We start from the raw sequence: 11,879 nt of genomic DNA on the forward strand, positions 1-11,879 counted from the left end.
TACAACTTCCCTTAGTCGTTTACATTTATTTTTCCTTGTTACAGCCTCACAGCCTAGACGGGGTTGTAACAGTATTCAACAAATAACTGGAGCTGCATGAAGTACCCTCCTGTTTCAATGGCTGTGCAATAATAACTATACCCAAAAAAGCCACCGTCACTGGACTGAACCACTACAGACCTGTCGCTCTGACCTCTGTGGTCATGAAATCTTTTGAGACTGGTACTGGCTCTTCTGAAGGACATCACAACCACCCTGCTGAACCCCATGCAGTTTGCATCCCGGGCCAACAGGTCAGTGGACAACGCAGTGAAAATGGTGCTTCATCTAATCCTTCGGCACCTTGAACCCCGACCATCAGTAAAGGTGCCCCACAAGGTTGTGTAGTCTCCTTGCTGCTTTTCTAGCTGTGCACAAATGACTGCACCTCCATGGACCCTTCAGTCAACATCCTGAAATTTGCAGATGATTTGCAGGATGAAGTTTTTAAGTAATTTTCAAGTTTAACACCAGAAGGATATAGGAAATTTATGTCTAGTGGCACCATTGCAATCTCACCCAAAGGAGACGCGTTTTCGGTAATCGTATTGAGGGATACGGGTGTTTCCTTGTCCCTGTTTGATGGAATCCATGCAGGTACTGCCAAAAAGCTTTAGGTCAGAATTGTTGAGGTTGTCCCATGAGACATCTATGGTGGGATGATATAGGAATTCGTAAGACACAGGAGAAGATAATGAAGCACTTTTACTGACAAAAATTCATAAGGATGTGATGACTTATTTTTGTTCCTGCTACATGTGGCCAGAAAACCAAATCAGTTTAGTACATTTAATTCTGCTAGCCACTTCCATGACAGCACTGGTTATATTTGCGAGTATGCTCAGACTGGAAAATCCAAAAGAAATCAGAGTAAGGGTATACACGCACTGCAAAATCAGATTACTGAGCTAAAAGCCAGCTCTCTGAGGTCCAGATGTTCTGTTAGTATTGGATTAACATGTTAAATACCAAATGTTAAATATTACTTTACGCTTACACATGCACAGTCCCAGACATCTGCCCTACCTCTCACTGCTTCCTCGCCCACACCAGCACACCAGCTGTTTCATACAACCACTGAAACAAGAAACAGAAAGAGTATTTCAATGACGTTTTTATGGATGACTTAATAACTCATGGGTGTGGGTGAGTGTGAGTGTGTGTGTGTATGTGTGTGTGTGTGTGTGCCTTTCTGTGTTAAGTGTTGATGTGTGTCTCAGGTAGGCCAATGCTGAAATTGCATTTGTGACACACTCCTTTTGACCTATGACACGGTAAATTTAGCTTTACAACAACAGATACAATTGCCACAGCAACAGGGACCTCCCCTTTGCTCTATTGCGAGGGCCATAGTGAAGTAGGAGGAGCTTATGACCACAACAGGAGCTCTGGGTGCACTGGTGGGAGAGGAACTGCTGGCTATTTGCTTTCTTTTTCCATCAAGCCTGTCATGCATTGTTCTTCTCTGATTTATGGAAAAGTACATTTAAAAATAATAAATAATAATTTTCTTAAATATTATTTGGTGGTACAAATCGTACAAATCAGGGTCAGAGCTGGAAATTGTAAACAGTTGGAGTTTAGCCCACACCTGTGAGGCTAAAGTTCTTTTTTTACCTGACATAGTGTAAGTTAGCTTAATTTAGTGTCAGGACAGTAACTTTGATAACTTAAAATAAGGAAAATGTATTGTTATATCATGTAGTGATTTTAACACATTAATAAAGTGAAAATCATAGTTGATAAGGTTAATTGGGTTAATTAACCCCAGTACGGTTAATTAACCCTGATTGAAAATGAAAATATATTATTTTTAGTTGATTTATTAATGAGTAAGAATTCAGTCGCAAGTAATGAAACTTACCAGTTTGATATGTGATTATTATCTCATCTACCAAACATTAGAACATTACCACTCTTGACTCACAGTTGTAATAACTAAGGTATGTTTATTGAATAAGCAGAGATAGCAAAAATCATGCATAACAATTATTGACTAAGATTCTATTAATGACCAGAGGTGTTGAGTTCACTACAGTATACAAACATAATGTAACAAAGCCAAAATTATCATAAATTATTTGTGGTGGACAAAGGTAGCTAACTAGCCTAATAAAAAAAAAAAGAGAGATTTAAAAAGAAAACAGTTTCAAGCAACTTGTAGGAATGACCAACTGGGCAATTTACTTATCAACTGAACAAAGACCAACAAAGGAAACTTATTAATCAAACAAAACTCATGAAGAAAGAGCATGACTAAAAGTATAACTGTCAAGAAAACTAGGACACGGGTAGGTTTGGCTCCAAATGCAAAAGGCTTTCAAAGGTTCACAATACAGATAGGCATTCGGCAAACACCATATACTGGGGTACCGTCATACTCAGTTGGCTGAGGTGGGGTGTCTTCAGGGAAAACCTCATCCAGGAGACAGCATTCTTATTAAACTAAGATATATTTTAATTACAACAGATTGCACTCTGCTGTCTGTGGGCAACAATAGACCATTTATATTAAAGCTTTTAGATACTCATCAATTCTTATTGGTGGTGTACAATTGTGTTGTAGAGGTAGAAGTCCTAAATACATGATTTTTGCATGCATTTGAAATTACATTTTTTAAATGTTGCTTTTTAGATATAGAAGTAAAATTCAGATAGAAAACAATCAGATCATCTGGTTATCCTGCCCATTCCAACAGATCCCACCTTGAAAGTGGATGTAAGCTGCATAATAATTATACTGCATTTTTATATATCCTTTAAAAATTTTTTTACAATCATCTCATTAATCTGTGCTTCAGCGTAATTTGTTTTATTGTAGAATATTGTCAAATACATCTGGGGGTGTATGATATTTTGTGTGTTTGTTTATAGGTTTGAATGTATGTGTATGTTTTTGCCTATAATGAGGTATTATATAACATGCAGGTTGATCAGATAACATGTCCAGTGCTGTTAATGTTTGGTGATGATGACCAGAGCTGTCCCATTCTGGAGACTACTGAAGATGTAAGATCACACATGTCTAAATCATTTATAGTTCTATAACACACATACATAACCTATAGGGCAACACAACATATTCTTTTACTTGTTAATTCAATATTGAGATATTTTAAGTTACAAAGAAACCATTGTCCCTTAAACCATTGTCCCTTGTCGCATGTTCCTTAAAATACACAATCACCCCATTTTGAATCAAAAAAATGTGGGTCCCCTTTGGAATCAGAAAGGAATGGTTTTGTCCAGTGTTTTCATACAGGGACATAACTAAAAATATTCATGTTCTAAAAATGTGATCTAGATTCATTTTCATACCAGAGTAGCCTATTACCCAGAATAACAGACATACGTATGTTATTGTATGTTAACCCATTTACTAATAGACTTGCATTAAGAATCAACAAAGTGATAAATCAAACTGGGATTTTCTCAGTGTCATGTAAATTAGGTGTCTTTTTTAACCTTCCTAGCTAGCTATCTACCACACAGATACACTGAGAACCCTCACAAAGACACATTACAATAACGGGAATCAATCCTTGTGTCAGTCGTCGCATCAAAATGCTTCACTAGATGGGTTGGCAATAACAGCAGCTTAGTATACGTGCACCAATCACTTTATTAGAAACACTTTGTAAGTGTACCATTAAAGTCTAAAGCCCTTTGGCGGTATTTCAGAAGTTCTGCCTTTCTCTAGCCCTTTCTTGTCAGTTTTTGACCAGGCTTGAACAGCGTTGAAGGTAGCTGGAAAAATGTGCATGATAAGATGGGCCATGTGTATGTGTTTAAAACTATATCTGTTTAAAGTGCAACTATAAAATAAAGCGGTGAGAATGGCTGTAGATTTAAATATTGCGATTTTAATATTGGCAAAGTTTTGCAAAAGTGAAATCCACACTTTAAGGTTCATGTGCAAAATCCCAATGCAAAACTGTTCTGAAGGCAGCTTGAGCAAACCTAATTGGTTCAGACTGTAACAAATGTGATTCAAAATAAGCTGTAAGCAGAGCTTATCTTTAGAAAACTATGTACTTTCTCAGTTAATTTTATGTGCACTACATCAAATATACATTATTTTAATTGTAGTTTTGCCTTTTGTTTTAATTGTTCTTTTTTATATGCTTTTAGTGTCTCTGAAAAACTACCTGGCAGGCTAGCTAGCCCCCCAAAAGCTGTGTCTTCTTTACTTGCTTGTTTGTTGTAAGTAAGCCAGGTGTTGTGCAGGCAGTTACAGATGCAGTATGTCCTAATAACTATGTAATAGTTTGGTTTTGTTTTACATAAATGTTATGTTTAGACTTCAAATACAAGCACGGCTGCTTCTCTTTTGCTGACTGCTGTAGTATGTTCTGAGACACTTATGCTTAAAGTAATTTCTGGCAGTCACTGCAAAGGAACTATGTGAGGTGAACATGCAGTCTTTGAAAATTTCCATCGATTGATTGTTAACCAATCTTGTTAATCTCCATCCACTGACTGTTAACCAGTTACATTTGTTCTGCCTCCAATGCACAGCTGCCATCAGAATCGTATTGATTTGTAATTTAACATATGAGCCGTTTAAAATCTAGAAACTGTAGATTGTTTAAATACAAAGGTGAAACCTAATTTTTTTCTGGTATTAATGAGTAAGAGGTAGACATGAGGTGATATTAAATGGCTTGTGGATGAGTACAGATTGATTAATCAGACAACATAATCTCTTAATAAACAGACCCTGACAAAGCCCATACATATAGTTAGGGTTAGGTTAGGCATCATTTCATAATTGTAACTCATGATCCATTTCCCTTAGATACAACAGATAATGGAAAAGGCAGGAAATCGTCACCTGCTCCAAGTCCACATCTACCCTGGTGCAGGGCACCTAATTGAGCCGCCATACTCACCACATCACCGGACCGCCAACTTCAAACAAGGCAAAAATAAAGTTATTCCTCCTTTAATATCCTTTAATAAAATGCAAATCCTTTAATATTGCACTTGTACTCTGATATTGTGTGCACGTGTGTGTGTGTGTGTGTGTGTGTGTGTGTGTGGGTGTGTGCGTGTGTGTGATTATAGTGGTCATGCTCATGGGTGGATAGGCCAAACCACATGCAGATGCCCAAGAGGACTCATGGGAAAAACCTCTGGCCTTTCTACAGCAACACCTGTATCATGCAACTCCACAGGCAAAACTGTAGTGGTGCAATATTTGTATGGAAGAGTATTTGAATAGAGAAAACTTCTCAAATCATTTTAGAAGGAGGTATTAGTAAGTAGTAAGATACCAGTGATTTTTCAGTAACACTATTTTTGAAATACTTAAGTAAGGTCTTCTTCTTACTTTGGTAAAGCCCTAATTAAAAACTGTTGAAAAATGGTTTATTCACTATTAAAAAAAAGCTTTATACACCTTGACCTGTATCAGTACATGAATGAAAGTATGTTTTATGAAAATCACTAATAACCAGCAGACACACCGCAGTCCAGCTAGTTCCAACTATGGCCCACTCCCGAACCCAAAGTCCTGCACGGTGCTTCATTAATGTTGACTTCCTGCCGCTGATATTTGCCACCAGCTCTGCAGATGGTTATCGGTGATTAGTGCACAGATCATTCAGCCGGAACGGAAAATATGGACAGAATTGGGTGGATGCCTACGGCCAAAGTCAAGACTCACTTAGAAAACTTCTGTCGGAGAGTCAAGCTTTAACAGTACAGTGTCTCCACTTCCAACATTTATGAATAGAACCCCTATGAATGGAACGCCTAGAGGGTTTTCGGTTTCCATGAAAATCTAAGACATCTTCTAGAATCTGCTCTCCTTTTGTTGAGAGCAGGAGCCCAAGGTGTGCTGTGAAACATCAGCTACTAGAGCATTAAAGAAGACTTTGTCAGCATTGGGTCAATATCAGAGTGCCTTGAACAACCCCTATTTTACTCTGAAGTGTAATTTAGCCCTCTGAAAGACTTCTGACTCAGTTTGTCCTAATGACACATGCGTTTTCACCCCCTTACACTTTAGGGTTTCCAAGAAAGAGAAATTAGCATGAAATATCTTTTAAATGTTGGCTTGATGGCCTTCCTCGCCAACCCCTCCCTGTGGACGTGTATCCGCCCGTGATTTTGAGCTATTCAATTTGCTAGTAAGCATAGCAATTACAGTTAAATTATGACCTTGGCGATACATATGCTTTTGTTTACTCTCATCAAATCTTGACAGACACATTGATTTCTTTTGCAAAACTTTGTTGATGAAAGTAATCTGGATTGAAATTTTTTTTCCAGCCTAAATAAAAATACTCCATCAAGCCTGTCCAATTACACTATCATTTTCAGCAGGCCCTCAAACAGCATCAATCTTTGGAGACACAGAAGAAGGAGCTTAATTAAGCAGAACAGTAGAGGTAAACCATGACCAATGAAAGTAGTCACAATACATGAACTCCAGGTTACTTTCTAGCCCTTGGTGGCAGGTTGAAGATCTCAGTGGCTCTAATCAGCAGTTTCTTCAGATCCTGAATGTTTCTGCTCTCCCTTAATTAAACTGTATTAGGGGGTTGTATAAACAGTAGAAGAGGAGTGGAACTGTACCTGTGAGACCAGGTGGTGTATCTTCTCCTGTTTGGTGCGAGGGAAAGCCAGAAACCAGTGGTGAATTCCAAAATACCCAGAAGGAACTCAGACCCCGACACCCAGCTCCCTGGTCCTGCCACGTGCCTTACAGAGTCTGAAGGAAATGGCCCCAGTAGTCCAGCTGAGGTAAGTCTCGTTCTGTTTCTCTCTTTTTTGCCAATTGCTGGGACCCCTAATCCCTGGTAAGCCTGTAGCTGTAATTGATTCACAGATAATAAGATTCAACCTGTTCTCTGATAGAATCAGATTATTGCTTTACCACAGTAAGAGCACTGATCTTACAGGGAGTCGATGTCCTGGTTCCAGTATGGACTGGACATATGGGTGTGTATGTGGGGTCAGTGTGTACTTGTGTGTGATCACTGCTTTCTGTCAGTGAGGTTGCCATGGGATACCACCTCAGAAGAAAATGCCATGCAAGTAGTGAAAAAGCTTGTTGAGTTTTGAAAAATCAAGTAGGCACCAGGCCTAAAATACAGACAACATGAGGTCAATCCAAAAAAAAAACCCTGAATGACATGATGACATCATCAGTTAAGACCTCTGTCATGTGTGAATTTTGTGAGTTCATTGATGGGGAAATGTACTGTATAGTTTGTAGGTTTATGTATAATGTGTATAAAAACTCTCCTTCTGCTTGTGTCCACCTGCCATCCAGCTCTGGAGGCCCAGTGTGTGTGTGTGTGTGTGTGTGTGTGTGTGTGTGTGTGTGTGTGTGTGTGTGTGTGTGTGTGTGTGTGTGTGTGTGTGTGATTTCCATTTGGATAGGAATGCCATGCGTCACGCTGCTCTGTCTGCTGTAGAAGTCACGTACATGTATTTTCACATTACAGAGGCTAGCTATGCTTATTCAGTACATATACACCATAAAATCAAACACAAGCAGGATGTGTTGTTTATTTGTTTATTTTTAAAATATTAACAGTTCTGCAACCGACATCAATCACGTGAGAGAAAGGGCAAGCTAGCAGCTCTGCTTTCGGCTGAAGGCGCCAACACACTCTTGCATCTTTGTGGAGTGGCGTTGTCCCAGACAATCGGGGTGCGGTTCAGTTTACAGATGACTGCACCAGGTAGGTAAAAGTCAAAATATGTCGGTAAAGAAGCTGTGGAGCTGTTGGTAGTTCCTATCAGGCGTCTTGAGGTGCCCCTTAGCAGAATGGGTTTTTTATTCTTTATCCTCTGCCGCTCTGACATATCTTGGATCTTTGTCTTGCTATATTTCAGTCCCATTGCAGACAACAGTTAGATGAGGGTGTGTGACTGAGAAAGAGATTTAAAATGCACTAATATTTGCAGAACTGAATCTTACTGATTCTATGGAATTTTGATGTCAGCAGGGGAAACATTCCAGAACTGTTGTATCTGGATTTCAGCTGGATTGTTACATCACTGCACACTGGTGAAGCAGCTGGCAGGAAGCTTAAAAAAGACAAAGATAGATCTGGCCCTAAAATCTGATTGGCTAAGCTGAGCTGCCAAGTTGATATACATACACTTTGACTTTATACACTATGACACTATGCTTCACAACAATAAATCCTCCATATACATTTACATTTATTCTCAGCTCACCCTCTTTCTGATCAGCACCTACAGTGCTGAAATCACGCCGGCTGTCCTTCTGCTTTAGTAGCACGTAGCAAAGTAGCAAATTTTATCTGTTCAATATTTCAAAGAGTAACAAAAAAATATAACAAATATATTAGGCTTACAGGCCTGTCAGCTAGCTAATTAGTGTTGGTGGAATTTTTACTGGTCTGGGTGTGTGCTAGTTTAGCCCTTCTTTGTTGTTTATGGGGTTTACTTTTCATGAGTATGTGTTACTTCAGTTATTCTGTTATTTATCAGGTATGAATATGTGCTAATATGTGCTATTTAGGATTTATATGTGTGAATATGAGCTAGTTTAGTAATTCCCTGTTGTTTATGGGGTTTACTATGCCTGAATTCTATTGTGTCAATGTCATTCAACACCTTATATACGTGTAGATAACTCACTCAGGCATTTCAGATGCTGAATCACATTGTTAAAATTACTCAGAATAATTCCTGTAAGTCTGCCTGTAAGTCTGTACTGAAGTCTGTCCAAGTTTCTTTTTTGTTTTTTTTTGCACACCATGCAATACTAATTAGATAAACCTACCTTATTGGTCCACCTTGTAGATGTAAAGTCAGAGATGATAGATCATCTATCACCTTGTGTCTGATCCACGCCATATACTGGGGTATCGTCGTACTCAATCGGCTGAAGTGAGGTGTCTCCAGGGAAAACCTCATCCAGGGGACAGCATTATTATTATTATTATACTAAGACATATTTTAATTACAACAGATTGCTCTCTGCTGTCTGTGGTTTTTTTGTTTTAAAAAAAATGTTTTTAAAAACCTGGTTTAAATTGTCTAAAAATAGTCTCGGCAAAGCCTTAAGGTGCTTTATGGTATTGATGTATATCGTGTGTCAGAAATGACAGTGAATAACTGCTGCATATGAATTACGTTAATGATTAGGATTGAGTACATTTCTGACTTTTTGTATGATGCATGTGTGCACGCAGTGGCAAAGGACGCCAGTCTGAGCGGCACCTATGTAGGTGTGGAGGCCATGGGACTGATGTGGAGTCTTCGGCCAGTGCCAGGGAGTCGAGCAGGACTGAGGTCTTCTACACTGCACTACACCTGTGTATAAGTTATGTGTGGGGCTTCAGTGGTCTATACACAAGGTTTAGGACATCACGATTTATGTAAGTCTGAACATTAAACAACAGGTTGAAAGTGTGACCGTTGTATTTATTTGGTGAACCGTGAGTGTTTCTAGGTTATCTGAATGCCTGAAGCTATGAATAGTCCTTTTGTAATCTGCTTTTCTTTTTCTTTTTCCCTCCCTCTCTGTTGTCCATTCATGCATTTACACTTCATTTAATTTAGATTACGAAAGAGGGATGTGCTGTTACCACCTGTCTTCCTCATTTCTGTGTATGATGGACATCTTTCTCAGGATTTTACCCGGCTCACACCATTAGAGAGCCTTGTTATACAGCGATGGTACATGGCTCCAGGTGTACGAAGACTCGATATCAGAGAGAGAGGTGTTCGACGAACTTTGTTCATACCTCCAGGTACAAACAAAAACATATACAAACACATTTGCAAAGATTTACTCTGTGTGAGAACCTGTTAAGAACTGCTTACCCTCTGCATGATACTAATGATAACTTTTTGCATATTTAATTGCACAATTGGTGCATGTTGCTTACTTAATTTTACCCAAGATATGAACAAGAATTAAACCACAGTAGTTTTCACAAGCACTCACAGTAGTTAAACCACTAACAACAAAGTGTTTTATATACATTTTACATTTTTATTTAAAGTGCAAACTGAAAAAATCACACACATCATACTACCTTCTAAAATTATTTGAGATATTTTCTATATTTGAATACTCTTCCTTAGAATGATGTACTACTACAGTTTCACCTGCGGGGTAGCGTGATACAGCTGTTGCTGTAGAAAGGCTACAGTTTTCTCCCATGAGTCCTCTTGGGCATCTGCATGTGGTTTGGCCTGTCCACCCCAGAGCATGAGCACTGTGATCACACACACGTGCACACACACACACACACACACACACACACGCACACGCGCACACACACGCACACGCGTACACACACGCACACACACACATACACATACACATACAAATAAGAAAACAATATCAAGGTACACATATGTATCATAACCAACTACAAATTCAAAGGATATGTATTTATACCTTTATCTTTGCTTCCTTGCAAACTGAAGTTTGTAGCCCGGTGGTGTGGTGAGTATGGTGGCTCAATTAAGTGACCTGCACCAGGGTAGATGTGGACTTGGAGCAGGTGACGATTTCCTGCCTTTTCCATTATCTGCTCCATCTAAGGAAATGGACCATGAAGTACAATTTTCAGGGTCAGGGTCAGTTTATTAAAGGTTTATGTGGTCTGTTTATTAAATCACTGTACACTCACCAGTCACAATTACCATGTTCTTACACTCAATGACACTATTAACAAATATGTATAAGGAAAATTGGATGAAGCATTGTAACTTCTATGCAGCTAAAATCCCCCATGTCACACCAGAATTCTAAGACTCAATTCATAGTTAAACATTTGTATATTTTCTAAACATTTTCTAGATTGAAAGTGCCCCTTTTTATTTTGACCAAATATCAAATTTTACAGTAATTCTGGCCACATTATTATTTTATATACCTGGACCCATCTTGTCATGCACATTTTACCAGCAACCCTCTACACTGTTCATAACCTGTACGAATCTTATCACAAGACCACTGCTGACCAGATTCAGGTGGTGCCATTCTCAACACAGCAGTGACACTGGCATGGTAGTGATACAGTAGTGACTGTTGTGCTGCTTTACGTTTACCAGGCACAGCAGTGTTGTGGGATTTATACAAACCCAAAACGCCACTCATAATGCTGACTGTGACATTCTTGCCTATAAATACCATGTCATATGTTATAAGGAAGAACTTAAAAATGCCAAGAAATTGACAAGAAGTTGCTTGAGCTCTTTTCTTCACTGTAAATAAGCCATTGTGGCCAGCTAATAATATTATTATATTATATTATTATATTATATTTATTATTTTCTCATGGGTAACTTTAGGTTTTTTTTATTCAAGTGAGTACTTCTGCATTGGTGAAAAGCACATAATCAAGAGATCAAAGGGACTTTATGGTTAATCTTTATTGTTTGCTCTGGCTATAACTAACAATTACAAAATAAAAAGTGGACTAATATTTTGCCACCCTGTGCTTCACACCTCTGGTAGCCACAATATTTTTCTCAGATGTACAACACAGAAACTGACCCAAATTCTATGTTCCCTTCAGAGATGTTCAAGTTTTAGATAAGGTAGTATCGACACTTGTGTGAAATATGCTATGCAGTGAATGGTGGTGTGATTAAATTAGGTTTGCCTAGTTGTCTTATTTAGGTGCACTTTGGTACAACATTGTATCTTAGGTACCACATAGCATTTAGAGAGGACATAACCCTACAGACTGCATTTTGATCAAAATCAACATCACTGATTGGTCAGGATACTAACCAATCACACATAAACAAGTGCTTTCTGCATCCCAAATACTGTTGCCTTCTGGAGAGATCAGTATTATGATAACAATTAACAAACTGCCTATTCTGTG

General features: G+C 38.6%; 1 protein-coding gene and 1 long non-coding RNA gene across 4 annotated transcripts in view; both read right to left on the reverse strand.

The window, feature by feature from the left end:
• Positions 1–345: 345 nt before the first annotated feature.
• LOC118241647 lies at positions 346–1,100 on the reverse strand. The gene is made up of 3 exons (XR_004776262.1): positions 1,066–1,100; positions 559–688; positions 346–452 (listed from the first exon to the last, which is right to left on the reverse strand). It is a non-coding gene; the product is annotated as an uncharacterized LOC118241647 (long non-coding RNA).
• Positions 1,101–9,948: 8,848 nt separating this feature from the next.
• LOC113584003 (acyl-coenzyme A thioesterase 1-like) overlaps positions 9,949–11,879 on the reverse strand; it is a 13,435-nt gene continuing 11,504 nt past the window's right edge. For all 3 annotated transcript variants that reach the window (XM_027020681.2, XM_027020680.2, XM_035527811.1), the window contains 2 exons: positions 10,439–10,580; positions 9,949–10,253 (listed from right to left, as the gene is read on the reverse strand). In XM_027020681.2, coding sequence (XP_026876482.2) covers positions 10,132–10,253; positions 10,439–10,580 — 264 coding nt within the window. In that variant the 3' untranslated portion in view covers positions 9,949–10,131. The remainder of the gene's footprint in view (positions 10,254–10,438; positions 10,581–11,879) is intronic.

Source organism: Electrophorus electricus, chromosome 7 (genome assembly GCF_013358815.1).
Source record: "Electrophorus electricus isolate fEleEle1 chromosome 7, fEleEle1.pri, whole genome shotgun sequence".
In the NCBI taxonomy this organism is placed as follows: domain Eukaryota; kingdom Metazoa; phylum Chordata; class Actinopteri; order Gymnotiformes; family Gymnotidae; genus Electrophorus; species Electrophorus electricus.